The sequence below is a fragment of the Dipteris shenzhenensis genome, chromosome 7 (genome assembly GCF_047967505.1).
Source record: "Dipteris shenzhenensis isolate YYH24624 ecotype China chromosome 7, Dip_SZ_1.0, whole genome shotgun sequence".
Taxonomy (NCBI): domain Eukaryota; kingdom Viridiplantae; phylum Streptophyta; class Polypodiopsida; order Gleicheniales; family Dipteridaceae; genus Dipteris; species Dipteris shenzhenensis.
Window position 1 is genome coordinate 13,708,220 of NC_141602.1, and position 27,484 is coordinate 13,735,703.

At 45.7% G+C, this 27,484-nt stretch overlaps 1 protein-coding gene across 3 annotated transcripts in view; it reads left to right on the top strand.

Moving 5' to 3' along the window:
- Window positions 1-390: 390 nt before the first annotated feature.
- Window positions 391-27,484, top strand: part of MCM8 (minichromosome maintenance 8) — an 81,649-nt gene continuing 54,555 nt past the window's right edge. For all 3 annotated transcript variants that reach the window (XM_087377008.1, XM_087377010.1, XM_087377009.1), the window contains exons 1-6: window positions 391-570; window positions 652-792; window positions 948-1,059; window positions 1,178-1,400; window positions 10,974-11,137; window positions 11,494-11,754. In XM_087377008.1, coding sequence (XP_087233134.1) covers window positions 397-570; window positions 652-792; window positions 948-1,059; window positions 1,178-1,400; window positions 10,974-11,137; window positions 11,494-11,754 — 1,075 coding nt within the window. In that variant the 5' untranslated portion in view covers window positions 391-396. The remainder of the gene's footprint in view (window positions 571-651; window positions 793-947; window positions 1,060-1,177; window positions 1,401-10,973; window positions 11,138-11,493; window positions 11,755-27,484) is intronic.

Genomic DNA, 27,484 nt, shown 5'->3' on the forward strand with positions numbered 1-27,484 from the left:
TGCTCCAGTCGCCTCTGCATTAGTTCATGGTGGTGGAGCTCCACGCACCTAGGTGACTGAATGAATGTTTCGAAAATGGTGGATTAGTGTCGCCACCTAGGTGCTGCTTCCTCATTGATTTTGCCTTCGCTGTGTGTGGCTGAAATGGGGCTAGCAGAGTCAGTCCACTCCACAAGGTCGAGGTGCTCAGACTAGCGTCGCATGTGGTCGAGCGGCTGAAATGTTGGCCGGGATGACAAAGAGCGTCAAGTTCTAGAGAGAGAACGTCAATTATAAACTATAGAGAGAGAAGAGTACAGATTTGTAATGTTGATTTGGCGGGAAAACATTGCTCATTTCTGCGAAAGAGAGGAAAATTCTGCACTAAAAAAACTAGTCTTGCAACTCGTCTTGCTCATGGAAGCTGGCATTTCTTCATCCGTGGGTGCCTCCAGCCATTGCATCATCCCTGATTGCTGGAATGATTACTTCCTTGATGCCTCCTTCGACGTCACAGATCCAAAAGTCGAACTCTTCACAGAGCTCTTCCAAATCCTTCAGTCTCCCCCCGGCGAGTTGCTTCTTTCCCAAGTATGCTTTGCTGCTTGTTTTGCGCACCTCTGTTGTAGCTTTTTTCCATAATTTACCAACATGCCTTTGACATTTTCACAGGTAAAGCTCGAAGAAAATGTTTATGTGCTGCCAGTGGACTTCCAAGCCATGCAGAAAAATCTGGCGACCCCTAACTTCGCGCCAGCTCTACAGTTCGCCCCTGTTGAAGCCCTGTCCTGTTTCGCTGCTGCTGTTCACGAGGTAAAACTGAATTCTTAAACTTAATTAGCATTGTCTACGTACAATTCGGGTACCCTGTGGAAATCTAGGGACTTGTGAAATAACCATGAGTTTAATAGTTAGAAGAAGGCCTTTTGTAATAATTCCAAATCCTTCCTTGCCTCGATTGCTTTCAGTTGCTTTTCTCTAGCAAGAAGGAACACCATTATCCTGGAAAGATCCACATACGTTTGCATAATTACCCAGAATCGACGCTCGCATTGAAGCACCTGAAAGCCGCCTATATCGGTGAGTAGTGCTTTGTACGAAGTCTATGGAGAATGCACAAAATTGAGAGGCTTTATTAATTTGCTCATTCGGTTCCTGACAATATGCACGCAACCTTTGATATAAATCGTTGCGACAGGTAGATTGATTTCTGTTCGGGGTACTGTTGTACGTCTGAGCGTGGTTAAGCCTTTAGTTGTGGAGATGCGTTTTTCATGCATGAAATGTGGCTATACGATGGAAAAGAAAATATCAGACGGTCGGTATTCTCCGCCACCATCGTGTGGCATGCATGGATGCAAGAGCAAGACTTTCCAGCCAAACAGGACGCTTGTAAAGACTATCAACTTCCAAAAAATAAGGTAAAGCACGTTTAACCCTCACGATGGATATCATAAGATTGTGAGGATTTCTTAATTGATTCTTAACAGCCTTTTAATCTGATATAGATGATTCAAGAAGTACTGATTTCCTTTCACAAGCTATAACTAAAAAAGGGATGCCAGGTGCCAAATGCGAAACCTTTTTTCAAAGTCATATTCTTGAGATCTTTTCCAGGTTGTCAGCACCAACTAATAACCGTTGCTGCCATTCCCACACAAGACACAGAGAGAGAGAGAGAGAGAGAGAGAGAGAGAGAGAGAGAGAGTATGACTTATCTAATGTCCATTGGAGACCCAATAGGATCTACAGAAGTAATACTCCATTGTCACCAATTATAGATTGCAGCTCTGTGAGGCTTGTATATTAGTCATTTTTAGCTCCCAAATGAGGAGGAAATGGGGGAGAATGACCTGCAGTAGGTTTCGGGGTTGGAGAGAAGGTTGCCACGGTGGCTGCTGGTCAATGTGCATCGAACGGATTGGGACGAGAAGTTGTTAGCAATACTTTGGGCATACCGCACATCATTCAGGATTGACACCTTTCAAATCGGCATTTGGCATGGAGGCCATTACCTCCCTGGAATACGTGGTGCCCAGCTTCCGCATTGTGGTTGTCGGATTGGCTCCTTTTGCAAGACTCCATGGAATAATATCTGGATTTGTTGGAGCAGTTGGATGAAGCCCGATTGGAGAGCTATTATTTGGCACAGGTGGTTCAGGCCCACAGGAAGCTTAGAGTGGATTTGGCAGCTAAAATAAAAATTTCAAGCGTGGTCTACTGGTGTTGGTTTTCAATAGCCGGATGGGCAAAATGCTGGGTAAACTGAAGATGAGATGATCCAGCTCTTTTTGAATCTTTGATGATTGCAGCTCTACATCTTTTTATCTGGAAGATCTACAGGGACACGTGTTACCACAGCCGATCAATGGGTTCCAGCTGCATTGCTACCATCATGAGGGACGCATTTAGTGCTCGTTTTTAGTTAAGAAGGAGGTGTTTATCTCTTCAATCCAGATTGGTGCGGATCCTCGATCGGTAGGGCTCGAGGGTGTTCCACGGATGAACTATTCTAATGATGCTTATTACCTGAGTCTTGTCCTAGCCGCCATAAACTAGGAGTGAGCATGTGCTCCTTTGCATCATTCTCATCTTCGTCTATTAGCTTGCCTTTGCTGCCTATACCTTCCTTGTCGCCTTCTCGCTTACACCTTGTGTTCTTTCAGCTCTTTGTCTTGCTTCCATGGGGATGGCTGCGGCGCAATTTCTTCCTCTCACACCCGTTGCTTGCCTGGCAGATCTTGATGGAGATATTTGGCTTCGCATGTTGCACATCAAGAGCTACAACAACATTGATTGGGCAAGAATTGTAATTTGCCCTCAAGCACTTCAGCTTTGTTGATAGCTCACGGTGGGTGAGCAAGTGGGCTTTATGGGAAGCCAGTGGACGCTTACTACCAAACTCATCTACGATAGGCTCTTCTTGCCTATGGATGGAGAAAGTCAAATGCAAGGCAGCTTCAGTCAGGCCACCATGGAGGTGGAGTTCAAAAAAGGCACTCGGGGGGAGTATCGTCTCAACAATCATGTAAACACCGTGGCCAAGGAGTGCTTTCGATGGATTCTGGAGTTTGTGTTCTTACAGACCAAAACGTATATGATTTCATTTCGAATGAGTGGCCTGATTGCCATCACAGAGCCTCAGCCAGTTGCATGGGCATGGGTGTTGAAGGAAAGGCTGCATGCAGAGGCACAAAGGGTGGCGGCGAAGGTGGCGAGGGACAATACGGCGATTGGCTATTACATCCACGACGACTCCTCTTTGCAGCTACAACAGTGACAATGACCAGTCTCGGCGTGGTGGTGATCTCGGCAGCCCCTTCTTTGGCTGTTGTGTCTTGTCTAGTGTTTGGCTTCAATTTGAGATAGTGGAGGGAGAGGATCCTGTAGTCGATTGCCCCAAGCACGGTGCCAATGATGACGACAGTGGAAGAAAGGGTGCGGTGTCTTAATCTCAGGTGGCTTGTTCAAGTTTTATGATATTTTCCATTCCTATGATGACCGAAGTCACGACGACAGTCTTGCCATGGAGATCTCTACAATTGGCTTCAAGGCCTATCCAATTGGAGGCTTGTGCTTGATTTTTCATGGATATGGCGAGTTAGTGGTCGACGAACCAAGAAGCCCATCAGTGGCGGACTTGCGGTCTGAGGTCGCCACGCTTGTCACGAGGGTGTGAGTTTGTGCTTGCATGTGGCCTCGACCCTGGGAATCAAGTGGCGAGGTCACGAGGGGATGGGAGTGAGCAAGTTCCCCCAGGAAATTGTGCCTTGGGGGCAATTCTATGGCCAAGAGGGGCCCAAAGAACCTTAGAACTAAGGTTGGTTATTGGTGTGCTTATAAAAAGGCCCCACTAGGAGGGGGCCTAGGGCAAATGAGGCCCTTGGGGGCAACCCAAGGCATGGGCTGCCACATGGCAAGCCCATGTAGACCCTTTTGGAAAGGAAGCCCCAAGAAGGCCTTGGGCAAAGGGGTTGATGGGAAAGAATGGCGCAGGGGCCGTTGTCCGTGAAGGAGTTGACCTCACAGAGCTTGGCTTGGGCACGGAAGAGTTGAGGTGGGAGAGAGAGAGTTTGAGTTCGTACAACAGTACGGAAGAGATGCACGAACCATTAATGGCCATAGGGACGTACGAACGTTAAATGGGCTTGTACGGGTGGTTTTTGTAGGCATTAAATGCTAGTACGGATGACCGTACGGAACACAAGTACTTACAACTTGACATTCTTTCCCTTTGAGTATGGACGATGGATGGGCTCCCGAGATTTTTGGGCTGCGTGTACAGGCATTTGGAGTCCAAGGTGCTGGGTGCAGCCCACTACGTGGCCATGTGAGCAAAAAGCTGGCAGAGAGTTGTGCATTGGCTTGTGCAAGAGCTTGAGCTGAACTTCGGATGGGAAAAGGGTTCACACATGCTCTCTAGTGATTGCCCGAGAGTAGAGGGCTGTGTTTTTAAAGAGACTTGCTTGGCAGAGTGATCATAGTGAATGCTTGCAGATATGGTTTGTGCTTCTGAGCACACCGGGGGCAGCTCATCTATGCTTTCACCCATTGTTTGGGTATCCCAGTGGATCGGTGAACACTTGTGATTGATTGGGAAGCATGTGGCCTTGCTTGGGCGGTAAATAATGGTTCCCATGTTAAAATGCAGGTGTTTGCATTGAGTATGGATGCTTATGGTCACATGGGTGTGATAGTAGAGCCTGCAGGGCTAATGTGTTGTGATACTGATGCCTCTGAGTGAGGGAAGAGCATTGAATGCGTGTGAGTTGGTACTCACTGTGTAATCTCTTTGTGGCACTCTTCAATTAATTAAAAAATACCAAAAGGGGTGCCAAGGCTTCGGGGCCAGTCTGTGTCTTTGTATTTCAGCAGGAGTGCTCTAGCTCCCCCTATCTGTCTGTGTAGTGTTTGCTGAGTTTTCTTTTGTGAAGGCTTTTGTTTGGTTAGTGTTTCACCCTCTTGTTAGCCTTGAGGCTGGTTTCAACGCTACTCATGGTGGAGAACGCCACAATGCAGATCTAGACGGATTGGATGAGGCAGATGGAGACCCGCCTAACTATGTTGGAATCATGCATGAAGGAGGCAGAGGTAGTGGTGGAGGCTACCTTGCGGCTCCATGAAGAATATGTTTGGAGCTGTTGCGCCGACAAACATCTGATAGTCTGGCACACTACTTGCAGATAGTTCTAGGTACAGTGTTAGTTAACATGAATCAACTGGAAGATTTGCTGGTGGCGGAGGTGCAATAGGAATGGAACAACCAGATTCAGCACTGGCGACGCTCTATGGTTCTGAAGAGGTGTCGTAGACTTGGTGTGAGACGGCATGAACCAGATGCGGGTGTGGGCGGCTGTGGTGGTGGTTCTAAACTTAATGCAGACCTCACTTTGGCAGGTGCGATCGTGCTCTGCACTGCGGGATCATTTAGTACCAATGGGGGTAGTGCAGATAAGGGTAAAGGTGGTGCGATTGTGGAGCGGGACAATTTGGGAGGTGAAATATCATACCTTGGTAAACACTTTTGGGGACACTATCACCAAATCAATTGTGGTGTAGTCTCAAGCGGGTGTGTTTTTGGCTAGAGCTAAGTGCCCATCCCTTGGCCTTACACATGCCACCTCGCCCACCTTGGTGGCGTGAGGTTGCGATTTTTGAACTGACACTACTCTAAGTACCATACCCCTTTTGCTCCCTTAGTAAACCCGTGGCCCTATTCCCACGTCTATTAGTGTCCATTGATACATTGGGAGCGCATTGAACTCAATCTATTGTGAGGCGCTATGATGTGGGAGTGCATGGAACACGAGCAATGGCCGGAGCAAGGCTATTTGGACTACATGCAGCCACATACGATGCAATGGCTGATGGATATATAGACTACGTGGTGCTAGGAGCAGATGATTCGACAGCATGAAAGGGAAGCTGAGTGCCGGCAAAGATGTTTGCTATGCAGGGGAGATGGAGCAAGCACCAACGAAGTTGGTGGTCCTAGTTCTATCCAATTGATGCAGGCATTGTGAGCCTCACTGATGCGGACAGTGAGGATCTTGAAAAAATCAAGCAGAAGACACTGTTGTTCAATTGTTCACTGTCTAAGCGGTTGCCGTGCCTTGCACCCCCCCTTGGTATCCCCGCTTGAACCCTTGAGATTGTTAATGCCTTAACAAATCCAAAAAACAAGAGGGCTAGATAGATGATAGATCAATAATCATAGATGTCATGCCGCCCCATGCAGCCCTGTACACCTGCACTCTTGACCTGCCATGTCAGCGCCTTTCTGTCCTGCTGGTTCTGCCCTCTGCCAGGCTCTTCTCCAGCGCCGTACAATTCCGTACACTGCTGATGTCAGCACCATGCAGATCCATCCTAGCTCCGGGTACCTTCCATGTTCTTTGATGTGAGGTGCTGCCCATGTGGCAGCCCCCTCTCTTCTTTTCCTCTTGGGCACATCCTGCCCTAGGTCTCCCTCCCCCACGCTCTCCTCATTTGGGGGCTTACAGATGGGGAGGTGACCTTTCCAACACTTGGCTTGCCCCAATGGCAAGCATCACTAGACTAAGATTTCAGGATATTTCTTTTATATGTTTTTTTGGAGACTCCGATAGATTGCTTTGGAACCAATGTTTGTAGAGGTGCTCTCAATGTTAGAAATTACCCAACAGAGGGTACGCACTGCGAAAGACTGATAGTAATGCCCAGGAGCTCACACAGTGTGGTGTGTGGTGTGGAATCACAAACTTCTTAACTTATGTGCATAGATGTGCAAGCCAATAAATAGACAATGCTTAGAGACAAATATAGAAGCAACACTTTATATTTCCGTCCGTCCAGAAACTAGGACAAGATACAATACCAAAAGGTTCTTCAACTACAAGCGTGGCACTTCTAGATCTTTGAGCCCACGTGCTCCACCTCGAGCATATGTAGACTCTCTGTCTAGATCCCTTCCACCTTGCTGTTTGGAAGCTAGCCTAGGTGGGCAGCCACTCTAGCTGAGTCTGCAGCTTCTCCTAGGTCACCTTGTCCTCTTGAATGTAGGCCTAAGGCTCCCTCTTTGCTGCTCCTGTCTGCTGTCCTGAGGGCTGCTCCAAGTGATGTGTTATGAGGCCAAATGCCCCTCCTTTTATAGGCCCCAAGGGGGCTGGCAAAAACCGACCAGCCTTCACCAAACTGGCCGACCAGTCTGTGGCTGGTCCAGCCCTTTTAGGGCTCACAAACCGGGGCAGCCTTTTGGGCCCACTCTTCTAGGGCCTTGGCCCTCCAATCAAGGCAAGGGCCCAGCCTATATAAAGGCAGGTCCCTGCCTCATGGCAGCCTCCTTTGCTGCTCCAACAGGCCTCATCCAGCCTCGTACTGCTCTGTACAGTTGCGTGCCACTTGTCCCGGGTCTGTACACCCTCCGTATTGCTCCGTACAGTTGCGCCACCTGTCCCGGGTCTGTACACCCTTGCTGATGTCAGTGCCACCTGTCCGCCTCTATGCGGGGCATGTTCCAGCCTGTACAGAAAGGCTGCTGTGCTGCCCACATGACCTGCCCATATGGCAGCCCCTTATGTCTGTCCTTTCCCTGTGAGGTGCTGCCCATGTGGCAGCCCCCTCCCTTATCTTTTCTGCCTAGGTTCACCCCCCCATGCTCTCCTCATATGGGGGCTTACAGATGGGGAGGTGACCATTCCAACAGTCAGTTGGTTGGAGAGTGAAAGCCATACAAACAAAGGGAATCTCTCAATGCGGAGGCTTTTGATACCTGCTGCAATATTACTCTTGATATTGGCGACAAAGACTCTGACAAGTGTGAGTTGTTGATTGATGGTGGTGATCACAAGGCTTTTCTAAGCAAGCCTAATTGCGTGATGTTGGAAAGGCCAAATGATGATTCTGTCAAAGCCTTTGTGGTGCAGAGGAGGCATCTTGAAGATCAAAGAAAGATGATAGCACCATTCGAAGACCAATGGATGACAGACTCTCTCCAGAGTTGGTTGAAGAGATTCCTACTAGTGGGGATCAATGTGGAGCATCCATGAGGGTCTCACTGTTCAGGGAATCAAGGACAAAGATGTGGATGGTGCCAATTTTATGTCAGGTTGGAATAGACCAAGGTCTTTGGTACCTTCTGAGGGGGACGACTAGAGGCATTTGTTGGTGCCTTGGGACCAGTGTCTTGGACCAGAAAGTGTACAAGTATTCCAGGTTGGATCCGATTGTTTGTGGACGTCGTGGGTCCAGACTTGGAGATGCGGGCATGTGGGTCAATAGTTGTTGACATCCTTGACTTGTTTCAAAGAACTTTTTTGAGGGAGCTGATGGAGCACATGCATCGACATGTGGATATGGGCCCACTATGGGTTGGTGAGAGGGGGTGTTGGAATATTAGGGTCACCTCCCTACTTGTGGGGCCCCCATATGAGGACATGGGGGACGATGACTTAGTGTAGAGGTAGGAGAGAGAGAGAGAGAGAGAGAGAGAGAGAGAGAGAGAGAGAGGTTTAGGGCTGCCATGTGGGCAGCAGACTTGCTGCCACATGGAGAGCGCATAGATCTCCTTCTTGTATTGAATATAGGGCATTCAGATGGGCCACCTTGGCTAGTAGCAAAACCTATCAATGGAATCTTGTGAGGCAACATAGGTTGGAGCAAAGGGCAGTCAGATGGGCCAGCCAGAGGGAAGCAGAATAGAGAGAAGGGTTGGTACAGTACTGGTCGGCCATATGGGAGCAAGAGCAGCAGGTCTAGAACGTTTGCAACAACAAGCAGCAACAGGTACAATGACTAGAGAAGCGTTATTGTTCCTTAATAGGAGATTTTGTCGTATGCTGTGACCTCTTTGTGAGCCCTTGTCTAGGGGCAGTCAAACACAAGCTACGTAGGTTAGTCTCTCAGCCTTAGGTGAAGTCAGATAGCTAGTCCTTGTTCATTGGTACCCATTGGAGAACAGTAGGGTAGTGTTTCCATCTTACGATTAGAGATAGGTCTAGGTCCAGCCTAGGATAGGATTCCTTCTGGCCTCCCTCAGGGCTGGAACAAGTGAAGGGGATTGGGCTGGGAAGGGCTGCCTTTGTAGGCTGCCCTGCACCCCTCCCAAGGCTGCCTTTTATGGGGCCAAGGGCCCAAACCAGTTCAAACAGCCGACTGAAAAGTCGGCCAGTTTGGCTAGGTTGGCTCAGCCCAACAGCCCCTATAAATAGGGGGTCTCCATGCCCTCATTCCTCATTCAGTCCTCCAGACTTCAGCACTCCAAACAGCTCCCCTCTTGTGCAGCTCTGAACACCTCCAGAGTTTGGCCTCTGATCAGCCTCAGCTCAGCCTTCTTGGAAGGTGTCTACGCAGCACATCAGTTGGGGATTTGGACCAGCAAACGGAGTAAAGTTTGGGTACTGTTTCAACAGCTCTTTACAGTTTTGCATAGCTCACTTCTCAGCTCTATGTCTTAGACATATTTCAGCTCTTTTAAGAATCTATTACTCCTAGCTTTCACTCTCTCCCTCATGCAGTAACCTTGCATCCCGGTGGACAGCACAAGCCTCTTCCTTGCCTTGCAATAGTGCCCTTCATTGTCAGTGTGGACTGCATCAAGGTCTCGGTATTGGTTGGTCTTGCCTCTTAGGTCTTTGGGTCTGCAATATGTGTGCACAGTGTACTCTTCAGTGTGCATTTCTGTGCTCTCTCGAAGAGTGTTATTTGTATCTTTTATCAAATGCATAGTGGTAGGTTGTTTTATGTATTAATAGTGGAATCTTCCATGACACTAGACAATGCGCTGCCTCTACCAGAGAAGGGGGTTTATGCTGTAGTATCCTCCTTCATTCTTACGACATGAAATTTTGCACTAAACCAAGCTTTACATCAATGCACGTTTATGTTATGACTCATGACTTTATCCTCTCTAAATTTGCGATAAAACAATTGCACAAGAAGGTAAATCAATGAGAAGTGTTTTGTGTGAGGAGGTATGAGTTAATGGCCATAATGAGATACATTTGTGACTCTCCATGGCATGTGACCTTTCATGAGAGTTTGTGTCCCATGCAATGAAAAAGTTCCTCCTATCTATGGACAGTCTTAATAACCTGGTTTTTTACACATAAACAAGTGTACACCCTTTAAAGCTGTGTGATCTCATTGAAAAGCAGCCTTCATGGACGTGCCTCTTAGCACATGTGACTTTGGAAAAAAAACACTTTAGCCTCTACATAAGGAGAGTGGTGTAATGCAAGACAATTGATTTTGTGAATTAAGGTCTCCACACACTACTTTTTGCTTGTATATCTGATTTGGACACGCTCCTTTTCCAAACTGTTAGCCACTCATCATTGTTTCAGACTTACTATAAAGATCTGCGTAGGTTTATGCATTTATATAAATACACATTTGGGTGCTGATGATGTATGTGGAGAATGTTGATAGTTTGCCACTGTTTGGTGACCCTATGTTAAAACTGCACTTGTTTTACTTGTAAATGTGTTTGGGTTATTTCCTGGAGTTAAAGATAGTGTAAGGATAGAAAACGCTTGAAAGTTCTGTAAGATAATTTAAGAAACGTTAGTCCCCTTATTCTATTGAATAACATAGACCTTAACGTGTCAGAAGGTATATTATGTAACATTTTATTGTCCAAAGTAGCTACATCTTTCACACGAGACCCTAATGCACATGCACACAAGTGGATTACAAATTGTTAGGCATAATTCCACATCAAATTATAAAGCTTGGCTAATTGTTTTTACATGCAAGCAGATGATAAGTGAACGTTTTAGGTGTATGCTGTGCCAAAGGAAATGTTTTTAATTTCTACATTGAGGAGCCTTTGTCTTGTTCAAGTCTTAGGGTTCTTGACCAATGGTAAATTTGGGATCTATACAACAAGTTTGGACTGAAACACAAGGGGGTGGCTGTTTGAGAAGAGGAATGTGTTGAGGAGACACAACTAAAATGGAGTGTGAAAAGGGTAGCCAAGGAATTTTCTAAAAATGGAAAATTAACTGTCTGAATAGGGTCCAAGAATTATCGGAGGCACATGGGCATGAGGAGGGGCGCATGCCGAGGACAGTTGAATGTGAATTGACAGATGATCTGGTGGATGTTTGTGTGCCAGGAGATGTAATCACTGTTTGTGGCATTGTGAAAGTTATAAATACTGACATGGATGTTGGAGGGGGTGAGTGCAGTATTTCAATTCTGTAAGACTAGATTGCAAAGGGCTATCATATTGTTAAACAAGCATTAATGAGCCTGCTCATGGACACGTTTTAGAATCAGCTCATTTTATCTAGACTTTGAGGCTTGATCTTTTCTATAGTTTTGTTTTTCAGTAAACATCCATATCTGATTCGCCCTACGACTTGAACATTTATCTGTACATCAAGGGTGTACCTTTGAAATTACCTTCCTTTGTGGGGCTGTATGCAAGGGTATTGGGGTTAGATGAAAGTCCTGTTTTTCACTTTTTTCGGTTTATGCTTGTGTTTGAGTTTTTCAATTTTCTGATATGAATTCCCTCATCCACACCTACAGGAAGACACAAAGGAAAGAATCAAGGCCTTTTCTACCTTTATCTTGAAGCGATCTCAGTCATGAACTCCAAATCCCAAGGTGCAGCGAACAAAGAACATGAAAATTTTGATGTGAGGGCTGCTGCTCCACCAAATGCCAGATCTTTTACACCGCGGGACCTAGAATTCATTGTTAGGTTTGCGACAGAGCATGGAGCTGATTTATTTCGGCAAATATTACACTCAATTTGCCCATCAATTTATGGACACGAGCTTGTGAAAGGTGCACTTTCTTATTGCATTGCCATGTCTCACAATGTTTTTGTTTACCTGATTGAAGGTTTGCACAATTTTCAGGGTGAGCATTATATGTATTATGACGCAAACACAAAACAGAGACATGTTTGAAGTGAAATAGAAAGCAACAAAGTACTGCCAGATCTAGAAATTAACTTGGAATAAATGGCAACTTCAGAAATAATTTAATGTTTTGCGACTGCTGTTCATTTATTAGGCATATGCGCTGCTCCCTGGGTAGTCGCTCTGCTCTACCGCTCTCGATGCGAAGTCTGTGTGAAGAGACCCGGAATTGCCCAAGAGAGATCCTCAATGAGTGGGGTAGGTGAATCTGTGTGTATCTTGGTGGGTCAATGAAACCCTCCACTGTGATATGTAAGAAGTGATCTCTGTAGAAGCTAAGCTTCACTGGGAGTTCACTCGGTCCCAACCAGGTCCGAAAAGTGTGTAGCTATAGTAGATTCTCACGGATAACCTGGTTGACCTCGTGTGATAAGAGGGGAGAAAACGGAGCATCCATGCTATACTAGAAGGGAGGTAGTCTATCCATGTGGAGCTGCAGTCGCTCAAACCATCTCTCTGTACGTGCATACCAGCACCTTTGATCTCCTCCTGTTGCAAGTGCCATAGAAGAGGATAGAGCTACCCATGGTAGCTTGCTACGCCCCGAGGTATAATCCCCATATTCCCTAACTCCGTACAGATATGTGATGACTTGAAATGCATCATCTAGCTGTAAAGGGGGTGACCCAAACTCAGCCTGAATGATCTGGTGAGGAACGGATGACTTACCACGAATCATCCGTGATAACATGAGAACCTGTAGCCGCTCCACACGGGCCCACTTTGTATCCGACAAGTCTGGCCTCCAACAAGGGCTACCATACATCCCCCTTGGGCGAGCCAAGGAGTCAAAAAGCAACCCCTTGGTGCGTGGATCTTGAAGGTGCGAGCAGAAGCACTGCCTCTCTAGTCTGGCCAATGAGGCATACCCTCTACTCAAGCGTGCCTGCATCGCGGGTCTCATAGTGAAGCTCGGTCTAGAGAAGATAACCCCAAGATAAGTGTATGATGAAACTATCTCAACAGATGATCCTGCAAATGTGAATTGCTCCTGACGCATGATGGCTCGAGATGTATTGAAGATCATGACCTTGGTTTTACCCAGGTTGACCTTCAAATCATGAGATTCACAAACGGACTGTAGTGCGTCTAGGTGTCTCTGAAGCCCCTCTACTGAGGAAGACAAGAGAGCCACGTCATCTGCATAGAGCAAAATTTGGATTAGCGTGCCCGCAAGAGAGCAACCTACATCCCCCTGTGTCTGCATCACTGTCTCAAGCTCGTCAATGTAGAGGCCAAACAAGGTAGGCGACAAAGGACACCCTTGTTTGATCCCGATGGTACTCATGATCTCGTCTGTCCACCTGGATCCAGCCTGAACTCTGCCAGAACCTCTCTCGTAAAGTGCCATGACAGCCCAAATGATCTCCTGGTCATAACCCAAGTCCTGTAGGCGCCGTATGAGGCGGGCTCTCGGGACCGTGTCAAATGCCTTGCGGAAGTCCACAAAGCAACAATAAACCCTCTGCTTCCATGACCTCGCCTCCTCGATGATACATCTGAGCGTGAGAATGTGGTCCATGGTTTCATGATCACGTTAGAATTCGGCCTGTCCTGCTGCTCTAAGTCCTCGACACTCTGCAAGTCTACTAACCTCAGAGTCAAGTACTGATGCATAAATCTTGGACTTGACATGTCCAATCATAATGGTCCTGTAGTTCTCCGGGCTCATGGGATCCTCTGTCTTGTGGATGGGTGAGATAGTGTTAATGGTCCAAGTGTGTGGAAATCCCAAACAAACTGCTTCATTAAAAAGCTTTGCTAAGATCGGGGCTAGGAGGTTAATTCCATATGCAATGAACTCAGTGCATAGCCCCTCTCTTGATCCTTCGCTCGGCCATTATGAAGTTTCATTACAGCATCCTTTACCCCTCCTCTAGTGAAGAGAGTGAAGGATGTGGGACGAGGCATGTGTGAGAGGGTAGGGGCTGGCTGATTTGGAATGTCATAAATTGTGCGTGCATAATCAAACCAGATTTGGGTGTTAGTGAGTGGCGGAGGGGACCGTTCTTCTAGAAATCTCCGCCAGAAGTCCTTAGAGTTGTTACTAAACAAAATGTTCAGTAGTTCCTCCTCGTTCTGACGAATGAAGTCTAGTTTCTTCCTCCGTACCAGTGTACGGTATTCACGTAGCGTATCTGGTGTGCTTGGAAGACTGTTTTTGGTTTTGAATCTGAGTTGACAGCGTAAGGCCTTACACTCATCATCGTACCAACTATTACAGGGTACGGTTCTAGGAGGTGGTGGGCGGATGGAGCAGGTGGTGTGGGGAAAAGCGTGAATGGCAGCCTCGTGTAGTGAGCGGGTGACAAGGGTAGCACGATCCTCTAAAAGGGCTATGAAGTCAATATAAGCGAGAAGTATGTACAGACGGCCAGAGTAAGAAGGTGAGTGATCCCGATCAAAGCGTATATTGTGGTAGGTGGAGTAAGCACTGAGTGGGGTGGAAGGTGCTATGCGAAGGGAGGTGGAGATGCGAAAGAAAAGGTATGTATGATCAGCCCCTGGAGGGAGAGGTGCTAAGTGAAGTCAGTAATGCGAGATGTGAAGACAGGGGATCCCATGATATAATCAACAACACTGGAGCGCCCCCCCCCCCGCCCCCATGTGGAAAGCATGTGAAACTACCTGAAGCGGGCCATCTGATTCCTATATGATACATATGCAAAGTCTTCCACTAGCGCTTTTAACTCATCTACATATAACAACCATAGTTGCATGAAACAGTGTTTTGGCGACCCTAAATGGGATCACCTAAACGACACTCGTTTCGCCAACAGAGAAATGCTGTTTTGGAAGTTTGCACTTTTCTCAAAAAACCAAAACATGGTTTTTCGACTAGTACATTAGATTAGGCCCTAGGACACTTTAGACTTGTCCTGGACTGTGTTATTTCCTTTTTGATGATACAGTACTGAACTCTTTTTTGGACATGATTCATGATCATGGATGCTACTATGGGTGCTTTTTATTTGTCTGATATGTCACATGGTTCATGAATCAGGATAATAGTAGATACTATGGATGCTTTTAACTTGTGCAGCTGTAAATTGTAATCCATTTCAGATTGTTGTTACTTGATTGCTGAATCATCATTATGAATGATAGATCATAGAATCATAGATGTTGAAGCATGCTGCATGAGTCATGACTTAATGCTAAATAGCACAAATTTTCACTTTAGTCACTATATTGATAATTGTATTATGTATAAAAAAATTATTTTTACACATAAATTTTTCCATACTTCCGTTTCTTGTCCAACCGATTCGGTTAGGGCCGGAAGCTTGTTTCCCGGGTTTTTGCCGTTTTTGTTTCTCCCGTTTATGTTCGGCTTGCAACTATGATAACAACATAAGTCTTGTTCGTGTACACAAAGCACCAAAGTAGATGAGTTTTGAGAATAAGAGAGAATTCTGAGTCCAACATGTTTAAAGAGTAAAATCTCACCAATATCATGGGATTAACATATGATACTTTCTAAATCTCAAATAATCTATATCCCTTTATATCCTAGTTCTTGAAGACCCATCGGAAGATGTCAATATCACATTCCATCTTGCTCTACTTTGAGCGCTTTTGAATTATAGCCTTCCTTTGGTTATGCAAGAGTCTATGCATACCTACAAGAATTACGCATTTATATACTATTTTATGTCTTCCTATAGTCTAGGGCTAACCTAGTTTAGGACTAAAGCTCCTATGTAAGCATTTTCAAGGTATGGCCTATACTTGAATATGCTTAGTATAATTATGGGCTTCAATATTGGGATGTATCTCTCCCAATCTATTGATTGTGAAGAACCGGATTCCTCGAGAATGCAAATGTGTGCAATGCATGCGGAATTTGAATGCTGCTTGGCCCTCCAATGCGGAAGAGGGCCCTCGTGAGGGTACTTGTTTCTATTTCGACCCACATGCAAGGTGGGAGAGAGATGGCGGTGGATGGACAAAAGTATTAGAGCCTAGACCGCCTTCACAGCCACCCTCATCCACATTTAAAGCAAATGAACAACTCAATCACCAGGTAAAAAGTATTCATTCAAACTCCTTGTCTCTACACACCTCCGGATACAACTCATACTCTGGCCACATTTCCATTGAAAGCTAAAAAACCTAAAAAAGAACCCAGTAGATTACACAGCTCAAGACAAGCTCTCCTACTGATTGAGATCAAGCTCAGAAAACACATCGATGACCCATGAAACATAAATTCATCTCTATCCACAACTACAACTATTCAATATGCACAACCCAAGCTCTATGCCCAGCCATGTCCCAAAGCAATGGCGATGCTAATTGGCACTCATCTTCCAAATCGTCCCGTCCATTCAGCTTGCAACAAAAAAGCTGGCCATTATGCTCACCCAGCCCATGCTATAGAGAAGTGTCGACCGCTTGCCAAGCCACAAATGGAATCGCCAACTTACCACGGGCCTCCACAGATAGAGGCACCGTCAGCCCATGAGCCCATCTTTGTCTCACGATCTCTTCTAAGACAGCATCCGGTTCCTTTTGGATTGCTCTCTCCTTCATGCACATATTTCATCTCTACAAGGATCACTTTCCTTCGTTGCCTGTCTCCCCTCACATGACGAAAGCTACTCCGCGGCTTCTCTCTTGCTCATAGAGCACACATGAGATCAAGGCATTCCCGACCTGCTTCATAGCAACGCCATATCCAAATTCAGAAGCTCCAGCTTGTCAGTAGTGACATCCTCGATCAAAATAGGAAGCTACCCCGTCACCTACAAGCCTCAGGCCCGCACTGTTTATTTCTTGCTCACAGAGCACACTGAGTGGACTATGGCTTTCAGACTTTGTTAGCCTCCTATTCACAGCGTATGCACGACCAAACTCGCGTCATCTGTGATCCTCCCAGCCCACACAGTATCGATTTCACAGCCAAGTTCCAAGAGCGTCAGCCAAGCAACAATCCACCAGAGAGCAACGCCAGCAAAGTGAAAGCCCATTGCCACAACTCATGACCTCCCACTGCGAGCTCACTCACCACTCTACACAAGGATGGCTCCTCAACTAAGTACCAACTGCCTGCAGACCTTCAAAACAACCACTCAATCCCCTGTGTGCTCACGTTGCCATATCAACCAGCCACAATACACACATTATCTTGTCTTCTATAGAATGTCGAATATCTTCTCTGCTGCATAGTAGCAATCCCCACCAAACCAAGAAGCCCTCCGCACCGGCCGCCGTCGACCTCTCCAGCAGAACCTCGGCTCTTTGAACTTCTTCCAAGGCTTCTCCTACTCATGGCACACCTACCTACATAGTTATCAAGCCCCTTCGATTCTAGAAGCTCCTAGCTTGAGCTATCAACTACTCTTCCCGCAGGATCGAGGAGCCCATAGCCAAAACCCCTCCCGATCCATGCAGTCGCTATCCCCCCATCGACAAAAGTCCTCCGCTTCCATCGTAGAGACCCCCAACCCCCAAGCTCCTTTAAGGCACAATCGACTCTTCCAGACTCTAGCAGCTCCCCACTAGGAAATGACGATCTCCACCCCTTGGATACTAGCGAGGCACTCCCCACCCAAAAACTCTCGGCATCCATCACCCTTCAAGCAAGATCCAGAGCTGGTCTCATTGTTGTCAACCCACGCATTTGCCATCTCGTCATCCAGAAGTCTCCTTTACTCATCACGTAGACGCAGTTGCATGCATGCCTTTCTTGATTCCAGCCACGTCACCCTTCATTAGCCACCTCATGCTTACATTTTTACCACTCTCAAAGTTCCCCCCAAACTTTAGACCAAGGCCATTAATGCTTATATTCCAACCTTAGGCACACCACATTTGTACACAACCTTCAAGCAAGCCTTTAAAGCTTTATTGCCACATATAACCACACATCCATAACGCCCACACGGAGTATATGAGTGCTCCCATGACTTCACCACAATACGGAACTCCACTCATGACACTATGAACACTTGGTAAAGGACTACTATGACGGTCATATGTCATCAATGATCAACACCGCCACTTTGCATACCATGCTGAACTCGAAAGATTCTTACACAAAATTTGATTGAATGCCAACAAGCACACACACAAGTTGAACATCACACATGTACATATGTACAAGACGAGTTTGGGGTTTTAAAAAATTTTCACATCTTTAGCAATCCCACTCTTCTGCTGTGACATTCATGTCTAGCAGTAAAAGGAAAAGATCAGCAAACCACCTGGATAAAAAACAAAGCAAGCTTGTACTCTATGTCTCTGCTTTTCTCTTCCCGGATCAAAAGGACAGCTCGGAACCCTCCACTGCCAGATATGGACAATGTACCATCCCCTTGGATCAAAAGGAATGAACAACACACCATATAGATGTAGCCACAGGCTCCTTCCATGTACCCACATCCTTACTAAGTCTCCAGGATCCCATAGCTTATCCTGCCAAGACATCATACAACTCCATTGGCTATTAGCCATCACACTTGTATGATGAGTCTTGCTCAGCTTCACATGAGCCACATCTTTTGAGGTCACTACCTCACACATAGATCTCTCGAGAACAACCAGCCCATAATTTGTGATTAGGGATTGAACAACAGACCCTATTGCCTCAACCTGGTAAGCTCCATCACTACCAGCCTGCTCAATGTGCATACTGGTGTTTACATTCTTTTCTGAAGAGATCAATGCTAACATATCATCCAGTGCATCATCAAGAATGCAATCCAGCTCATCATCTAAATCGCCATCATCCTGTAAACACTGAATCTTAACCTCATCATACACATCAAAGTCCGCATGCACACAATCAACACTTGCTGGTCCCACCCAAACTAAGAGTTTTAATTGCATGTCTTTTACTTTATCAGTAATAGCCACATCAGCCTCATCACTGTCAGACATGATTGAGCTCTCATCTTCATTGCTAGTTTCACCTCTCTCTTCCTCACTTGCTGAACTTGAAATCTCGGCCCCTTAAGTATGCACAATGATAGTGTCAACCACGAACTGATTGCATTCAGCCATGTACTCCTTCCAAGCCTTGTCTTCTGCATATCTGCTACAACATGACCAGCCAGCATATGGACATCATCACACAAAACTGGAGCATGACCACCATCTACCACTACACACACAGACTCATCTTTAACTGCCATTAATGGGCTCTCAACATTTCTGCCAGCTGTGGCAGCAACCCCTTCACGCGGGCTCTCCACTATTTCCTCACACAGATTTGGCTGAGCAACACCCTCCTCCATAGCAACTGACAAGCCTCCATTCATAATAAGTGTAATGATTTCCAGCTCCCCTATATCATCACTATATGGATCCAGTTTCTTCAACAGTGAAGACAACTAACTCTCTTTCTCTGATGAGATGCTCTCTTCCTCTATCTCACTCTCTGTATCTTCGTATGTGACTCTCTCCTCAAGTTCCTCTTCCAATTCCAGCCTACAGCTCATATTACACTGCATGGGTACAGACATAATCTCTGGTATGGTCTCCATTTTGATCAGGCTAATTGCCTTTCCTTTCCCCTTAACCTCCCATTTCACACCACTGGTAGAGAGCTGATTCAGATCTTTCACCTCCATACTGTAGTCACTTGATCTATCATTTGTTCTCTGTTGCTCAAGATAGACATCTCCCCTTGCCCTGGCTGGCTTATCACAGTGAGGGCTGATATGTCCCCACTCCCCACAATTCCAGCATTGGACATTGCTCATGTATCTCCGTCCTCTACCTATTCGAGCTGAACTTCCTTCTCCTCCAACCATAGCTTCTTTCCTGTTATTCTGACCTCTGCCTCTTCCTACAGTCTCCATCCAATTTAGGCTGAGTGTTTTCATCAGCTCCATAGCTTCATGCAAATCCTTTTTAAGGGAATCATCCTGCACAAGAACAGACATTGGCTCTCTCTCTGTATAAGCCTTTATTGCTTTTGGACTTCTAATCAGATTCTTAGGCTCCTCTTGCATGCCAAGCTTCCTCAGTCTCTTGATTTTCCACTCCTCCGTGGCCACTCTGACTGCATCCTCGAAGCTATTGATATTCCTCAGCTCCACGTTCAAACGGAGTGAAGGCTTCAAGCCTGAAATGAAGCGGTCTCTCTTAATCATTTGAGGCACCTCCGGTACAAGAGCTTCTCACCAGAGACTCCATAATCTTCTAAACTGAATCAGGTACTGATCAACCTCCTGCTCCTCCTGTCTCACTTTGCACAGCTCTTCCCAAACCTCATTAGGGCTCCTGGATTGTGCAAACCGTGCAAGAAAGGCTGCTCTCACCACTGTATACTCTGGATTTTGCTACTGAGGATGAGCAGTCCTGAAGCTAGAAACTTGAGTCTACAGCCATGCTTTTGCATCTCCTTGCAAGCAATAATTCATGATTTGAAACAAAATCTTAGGGCTTGCCCTATCTTTCATAAGTGCTGTAAATTCCATCTTTTCTAGGAACCTCACTGCATTCTCATATGGCATCCCCCAGAACTCTGGAAAAGTCCTGTGCCATCTTCACAATACTCTCGTCACAATCAGACTTCTTTTGACCACAATCTCTTCCTACTCTTGACAACTTCTTTTTCTCCGTGGAGGCACCAAAACGTGGATGGACAAAAGTAGTAGAGCCTAGACCACCTTCACAGCCACCCTCATCCACATTTAAAGCAAATGAACAACTCAATCACCAGGTAAAAAGTATTCGTTCAAACTCCTTGTCTCTACACACCTCCGGATACAACTCATACTCTGGCCACATTTCCACTGAAAGCTAAAAAACCTAAAAAAGAACCCAGTGGATTACACAGCTCAAGACAAGCTCTCCTACTGATTGAGATCAAGCTCAGAAAACACATTGATGACCCATGAAACATAAATTCATCTCTATCCACAACTACAACTATTCAATATGCAAAACCCAAGCTTTATGTCGAGCCATGTCCCAAAGCAATGGCGATGCTAATTGGCACTCATCTTCCAAATCGTCCCGTCCATTCGTCCATTCAGCTTGCAACAAAAAAACTGGCCATTATGCTCACCTAGCCCATGCTATAGAGAAGTGTCAACCGCTCGCCAAGCCACAAATGGAATCGCCAACTTACCACGGGCCTCCACAGATAGAGGCACCGTCAGCCCATGAGCCCATCTTTGTCTCACGATCTCTTCTAAGACAGCATTTGGTTCCTTTTGGATTGCTCTCTCCTTCATGCACATATTTCATCTCTACAAGGACCACTTTCCTTCGTTGCCTGTCTCCCTTCACATGACGAAAGCTACTCCGCGGCTTCTCTCTTGCTCATAGAGCACACGTGAGATCAAGGCACTCCCGACTTGCTTCATAGCAACGCCATATCCAAATTCAGAAGCTCCAGCTTGTCAGTAGCGACATCCCCGATCAAAACAGGAAGCTACTCCATCACCTACAAGCCTCAGGCCCGCACTGTTTATTTCTTGCTCACAGAGCACACTGAGTGGACTATGGCTTTCACACTATGTTAGCCTCCTATTCACAGAGTATGCACGACCAAACTCCCGTCGTCTGTGATCCTCCCAGCCCACACAGTAGCGATTTCACAGCCAAGTTCCAAGAGCGTCAGCCAAGAAACAGTCCACCAGAGAGCAACGCCAACAAAGTGAAAGCCCATCGCCACAACTCATGACCTCCCACTGCGAGCTCACTCACCACTCTACACAACGATGGCTCCTCAACTAAGCACCAACTGCCTGCAGACCTTCAAAACAACCACTCAATCCCCTGTGTGCTGACGCTACCATATCAACCAGCTACAATACACACATTATTTGGTCTTCTATAGAATGTCGAATATCTTCTCTGTTGCATAGTAGCGATCCCCACCAAACCAAGAAGCCCTCCACACCGGCCGCTGTCGACCTCACCAACAAAACCTCGGATCCTTTGAACTTCTTCCAAGTTTTCTCCTACTCATGGCGCACCTAGCTACATAGTTATCAAGCCCCTTCGATTCCAAAAGCTCCCAGCCTGCGCTATCAACTACTCTTCCCGTAGGATCGATGAGCCATTGATGTTGCTCTTCTACACACAGAACACACGGAGCTCATGACCTCTCGTCATTTGAGATTCTCTCAGCAAGAGCCACGGCCCCCATAGCCAAAACACTTCCCGATCCATGCAGTTGCCATCCCTCCATCGACAAAAGTCCTCCTCTGCTTCCATCGTAGAGACCCCCAACCCCCAAGCTCCTCTGAGGCATAATTGACTCTTCTAGACTCCAGCAGCTCCCCCACCAGGAACTGACGATCTCCTCCTCTTGGATACTAGCGAGGCGCTCCCCACCCAAAAACTCTCGGCATACATCACCCTTCAAGCAAGATCAAGAGCTGGTCTCATTGCGGTTAACCCACGTATCTGCCATCTCATCATCTAGAAGTCTCCTTTACTCATCACCTAGACGCAGTTGCATGCATGTCTTTCTTGATTTCAGCCACGTCACCCTTCATTAGCCACCTCATGCTTACATTTTTACCACTCTCAAAGTTCCCCCCAAAACTTAGACCAAGGCCATTAATGTCTATATTCCAACCTTAGGCACACCACATTTGTACATAACCTTCAAGCAAGCCTTTAAAGCTTTATTGCCAGATATAACCACACATCCATAACGCCCACACGGAGTATATGAGTGCTCCCATGGCTTCACCACAATACGGAACTCCACTCATGACACTATGAACACTTGGTAAAGGACTACTATGACGGACATATGTCATCAACGATCAACACCGCCACTTTGCATACCATGGTGTACTTGAAAGCTGCTTACATAAAATCTGATTGAATGCCAACAAGCACACACACAAGTTGAACATCACACATGTACATATGTACAAGACGAGTTTGGGGTTTTCAAAAATCTTCACACAGCGGATGAATGCAAGATGAATAGAGAGAATGCTAGGTGAGATTCACAATGAAGGGTCATACCCTTTCATTAATGTCCCTTGAGATCACTCATGTTTCATCTTCCCATTTACACCTACCCTTAGCTTATGACCCATGCATCTACCATTCAATGCATCTTAATGCACCCTTGCCTTTATTGCCACTAGGACCTATATACGTGTGTGCACATCTTTATTAATAAAATAAGTGTCACATGTTCAAATTTGATGTTGTCTGAAGTAGTGGCTCTAGCTCGACTAGTTCTATCTACTGAGATGATCCACTGTGATAATAAGTCGGTCGGTGTCCATCATAAATACAAATACATGTTACACCATTGGCATATAATATATAATAATGTTTTAATGTCTACTAATCACCGATTAGTGGTTTCTCTTGTTATGACACTCCTTGCAGCTTGAATGGGCATAAGTCCTCTTTGGGATCCTCTCTTGTCTCTTTCTCTTGTGTACGCTTTTCTCTTGCATATACTTTTCTCTTTTAGTTCTGCATTTGCATCAACTCTTCATAATCTAGAAATAGTCTTCTCTTGATAGTATAGGATCTCTTTTGAAGTAGAACTTAAATCTCATGTTCAAGTTCTGGTTACTTCTGATGTTGAGTATCCAAAATGCGGAAGTACCACTACAGTGCCTCTTCGATATCTCTTCATGCTCATAATCCTGTTCTGAATACGAAGCAGTTGAAATCTCTTCATAATAACTTGCTCAATAAGCTGAAACATATTCTCAACTAACTAGTTAGTATTAAAATGATTCTCTCACCCAAATGTTTCGTTGAACTAGGTGGACCTTTGTTGTAGATGATTTTGCGATGAAGGGCTTCTTAATCTATAGAGACAATAGATCATCAATCTCTTTTTCTAACTCTTCTATTTCAGCCCTATTCATCCTATAAGACGCTCTACACGGAGGAGAAAATTCTTTATTCTCTGTCCATACTCTACAATGAATATGCTTACTCTCTATTCAGTTCACACTTCCATACATCAGTGTTGGCTGAATGGATAGTATTTACTCTTGGTTCTATGTTCACCGTAGATTCTTGGGATGAGGAGGTAGAAGCAATTGGTCTTGGCAATTTTGGCTAATAGAGTAGGACATTTATGCCATGGATGCCATGGCTTATGTTTCTTACATCTGAAACATTTACCCTCCTTAATTAGGTTTTTCTTCTCATCGTCAATTTTGGCTAATAGAGTAGGACATTTATGCCATGGTTGCCTTGGCTTATGTTTCTTACATCCGAAATATTTACCCTCCTTAATTAGCTTTTTCTTCTCATCGTCAATCATGGAAGGAAATGGTATTCATCCAAGACGTTGTGTGGATAAAAATGAAAAAATGTTTTTCACTTGTTGCATGTTGTTGGGTGAGTGCATAGCTATGTACATAGCTAGTTGGTAGGGGAAATGAGCTGTGGACACCCTCATGATGGACTCCACACTGATGACATATTGTCTTCAGATGGTATACTTCTACAGGGACTTTTGGGAGATGATGGAAAGCAGTGTGGTTGCACGAGGCATCCTAGAGCATGTAGAGTCCCTGTGTAAATGGTTTTGGGCTAGGGATATTTTTATCTTTAGATGTGTCCTTTTGTGTTCCTGAGAGAAGTTTTTTTTCTGTCACTGAGGGAGCTTCCTGTTAATGTGGAGTCTACATTTTTGAAGTATATGTGCCTTGGGTGAGTGCCTATGACAAGAATGTGGGTTTTTATGGGCTTGAGGAGGTTTGTCATCAGTGAAATTTGAAGTGGAGCTGCTAGATTGTGCCTTGGTACTAGTATTTATTCAGTGTGTGGGAAGAGTGGTCTTAAAAAATGATGATGTGGCTATTTGTGAGAGAAGACAATCCATGCAAGCAAGCCTGGTTATGTAAAAGGAAAGAAGAGCTTCTGGAGAAAGAAAAGAACACGTACGTGGAGAAGGTGGCGGGAAGATGGTCTTGGAAGGTAGTACGTGGGCACACGGAGGATCGACACAGAAGAAAGAACTACTGGAGAGTCCAGGAAGAGGAGGTACTGCTAGACAAAGAAGGGCGACACGCATGTTCTAGGAGCAGGAAGCTATTGCAGGGTGACGAAACGCGGGGTGTGAGCTTGCTGGAGAAGGCAGAGGTCATAAAGCTTAGGAGGTCATTGCTGTGGCATGGTTATGGTGTAGCGGGGTGAACCTTGGGTGATAGGATTCTGATAAGAGCTTCGTGAGCTCTGTGAGTCAGGGAGAAGCCGACTGGGAGCTTCGCGACTTGGCTGGAGATCTCTACTAAGGAGGACACGGAGCTCGTGGAGGGAGTCCGGCTGGGTGTGGCAAGCTGTGTGGATGGAGGCCTCTTGATGAAGGGGTCGTCACGTGTAAAGAGCAGAACTCTTCAAGTCTCTGTTGCAAAGTGAGAAGCATTACTGCAAGTGGAGAAGAGCTCTGAGAAAAGTTCAAGCATCGTGGGCACCCAGAGGATCTCAGAGGGCAGAGAGGAGCTCTGGAAGAGAGCGCAGGTCGTTGTTGAGTGGCTAGAAGGAGCTCAGAAGCATCGGGGCCAAGATTGCGCAGAGAAGGAGATCTTTTGATGGGAGCTCTGGAACAAGGGAGAGCGGCTGCAGTGTGGACGTGATTACAGACTGTAGGGTCTGGAGGGAGGCCAAAAATATACAAGGCATGGGAGAGGCTTGAGTGCGAGAAGGAACAAACGGGGATGGGTCGCTACTACACGAGTTGGAGAGACCTTGGCTGCGAAGAGCTTTGGGAGTTGGTGTTGTTACTATGCAGGCCAGGGAGATCCTTGGACGATGCGGGTGGACTATGGCTTGGTAGAAATCTTGAGGGCTTGGTTGTATCTCGGTGATGGAGAGTCTTGGAGAGATAACGGGCCAGGAGGGAGATTTGATGAGATGATAACCAGAAGATGAAGACTGACTGTCACGTATAAAATAGCCATAGCAACTCTAAAGAGGCAAGAGACTAGGACGATCTGGTTCCAAAGAGTTGTGGAGTCTCTTCAATCTGATGAAGTGAGTGGGAGATCTGAAGTTTGCTTCTAAGTGGATTCAAGAAGAGTTGTGGTGATTATACTAAGCTGATCTAAAGAAAGCAGGGAAGCTCTACATAATTCGGCAAAAAGAAGAGCGCCAGTGTTGATGATTCCGTGGAGATCTTTGTATATGATCTTAGGGTACCTTAGTGGCTCGAGAAAGCTTAGTAGTGATCATGTGGTCTTGAAGGTTTGTGTTGCACTTCAAGGCCAAGCCCCTGGTAAAAGCTATTTGAAGAAGGATGTAAGTGTATGCATGTACACAGGATCCATGAGGGCTGTGGGTGTCACTACTATATAAGGTGGATATAGGGTGAGTAGGAAAATAGCTATGAGGTAGCTATTATAGCTTGAAGGCACAGATGACCAAGAGATGGCGGGCTGCATCATTTCTAGTACTTGATGTTGATCTTGGGAAGACATGATAAGATTTTTGACCGTGGCCACTTTGTGGGTGGTTGTCCGGTGAATTGTGGGATTGGATGCATTATGAATCTGAATGCTTTGTGAGCTTGAGCTCAGTCAGTAGGGGCTTGTGTTGGGCTGTGTAGTCCACTGGGTCTTTCTGAGGTTGTTAGGCCTCCGGAGGAGATGTGGCCAGTGTATGAGTTTTATTAGAAGGTGTGTAGAGAGAAGGATGTTGAATGAATGCTTTTTTCCTTGTGATGGTGTTCTTCAGTTGTTTTAAACGTGGATGAGGATGGTTGTGAAGGCGGATTGGGCTCTGCTGCTTTTGTCCATCCAATGTGATTGGCTGTTAACATTTTGTACAATGGCTTTCTCTTTTTCTTTGTTGAAAGGTTTACGAGGATTCAATTTCCTCTCCAGCAATCGCAGCCAATTGAGTAAGGTCTCTAAGGGTGGTTGGGTTGAACATTTCAACCTCATAACTCACTTTCAGGGTTAGGGCTGCTAAATACTTCTTCCTTCTATCATCCTCACTCTTCTCAGGTAACTCTGAAGAGAGTTTTCAGAACCTAGAGGTTAATTCTTCTTCATGCCTCGGAGGTATGAAAGTGGCCTTAAGCTGCTCAACAAACTCGGACCATTGAAGAATAGGCTCTTTTCCCGTTTGTAATAAGGACCACCATGTCAAAGCATCCTTCTGTAGATGTAGTGTGGCAAGAGCAAGCTTCTCGTGATCGGTCTTATCTTGATGGGTAAAATAATAGCGAATCCAATTGAGGATTTTATCTGCCTCTCTTGCTTCATCATACTTTGGCAATTCTATTCCCTCTCGAGGTTGAAATTTGACTCTTTTTGAGGGAATGCCTAAATCTTCATCCCCAAAATTCAGCACTCTCTTAGTCCCAAATTTTGTCATAATGGATTGTTCAATCATATGGCTAAGATGAGAAATTAGCTTATCAACGGGAGACCCCTCTCTCCCTCTTGCACTTGGATTATAATCCATGTGTATGGGATTTTGAGTTAAAGGCATAAACTCAGCTCGTTGCTCTTGGATGGACTCATTTCTCTCTTCGTTTCTAAAGGAAAACTCCCTATCAAGAGATTCTTGAAGGAGAGATGAAGCTAATTCTATACGTTGGTTATCATACTCAATATGTGTGTAACTCTCCTTTAAATTATCCTCCTTAGGAGGAAGTGATGGTGTTCTCTCCCGATCTTCTTCTGGTA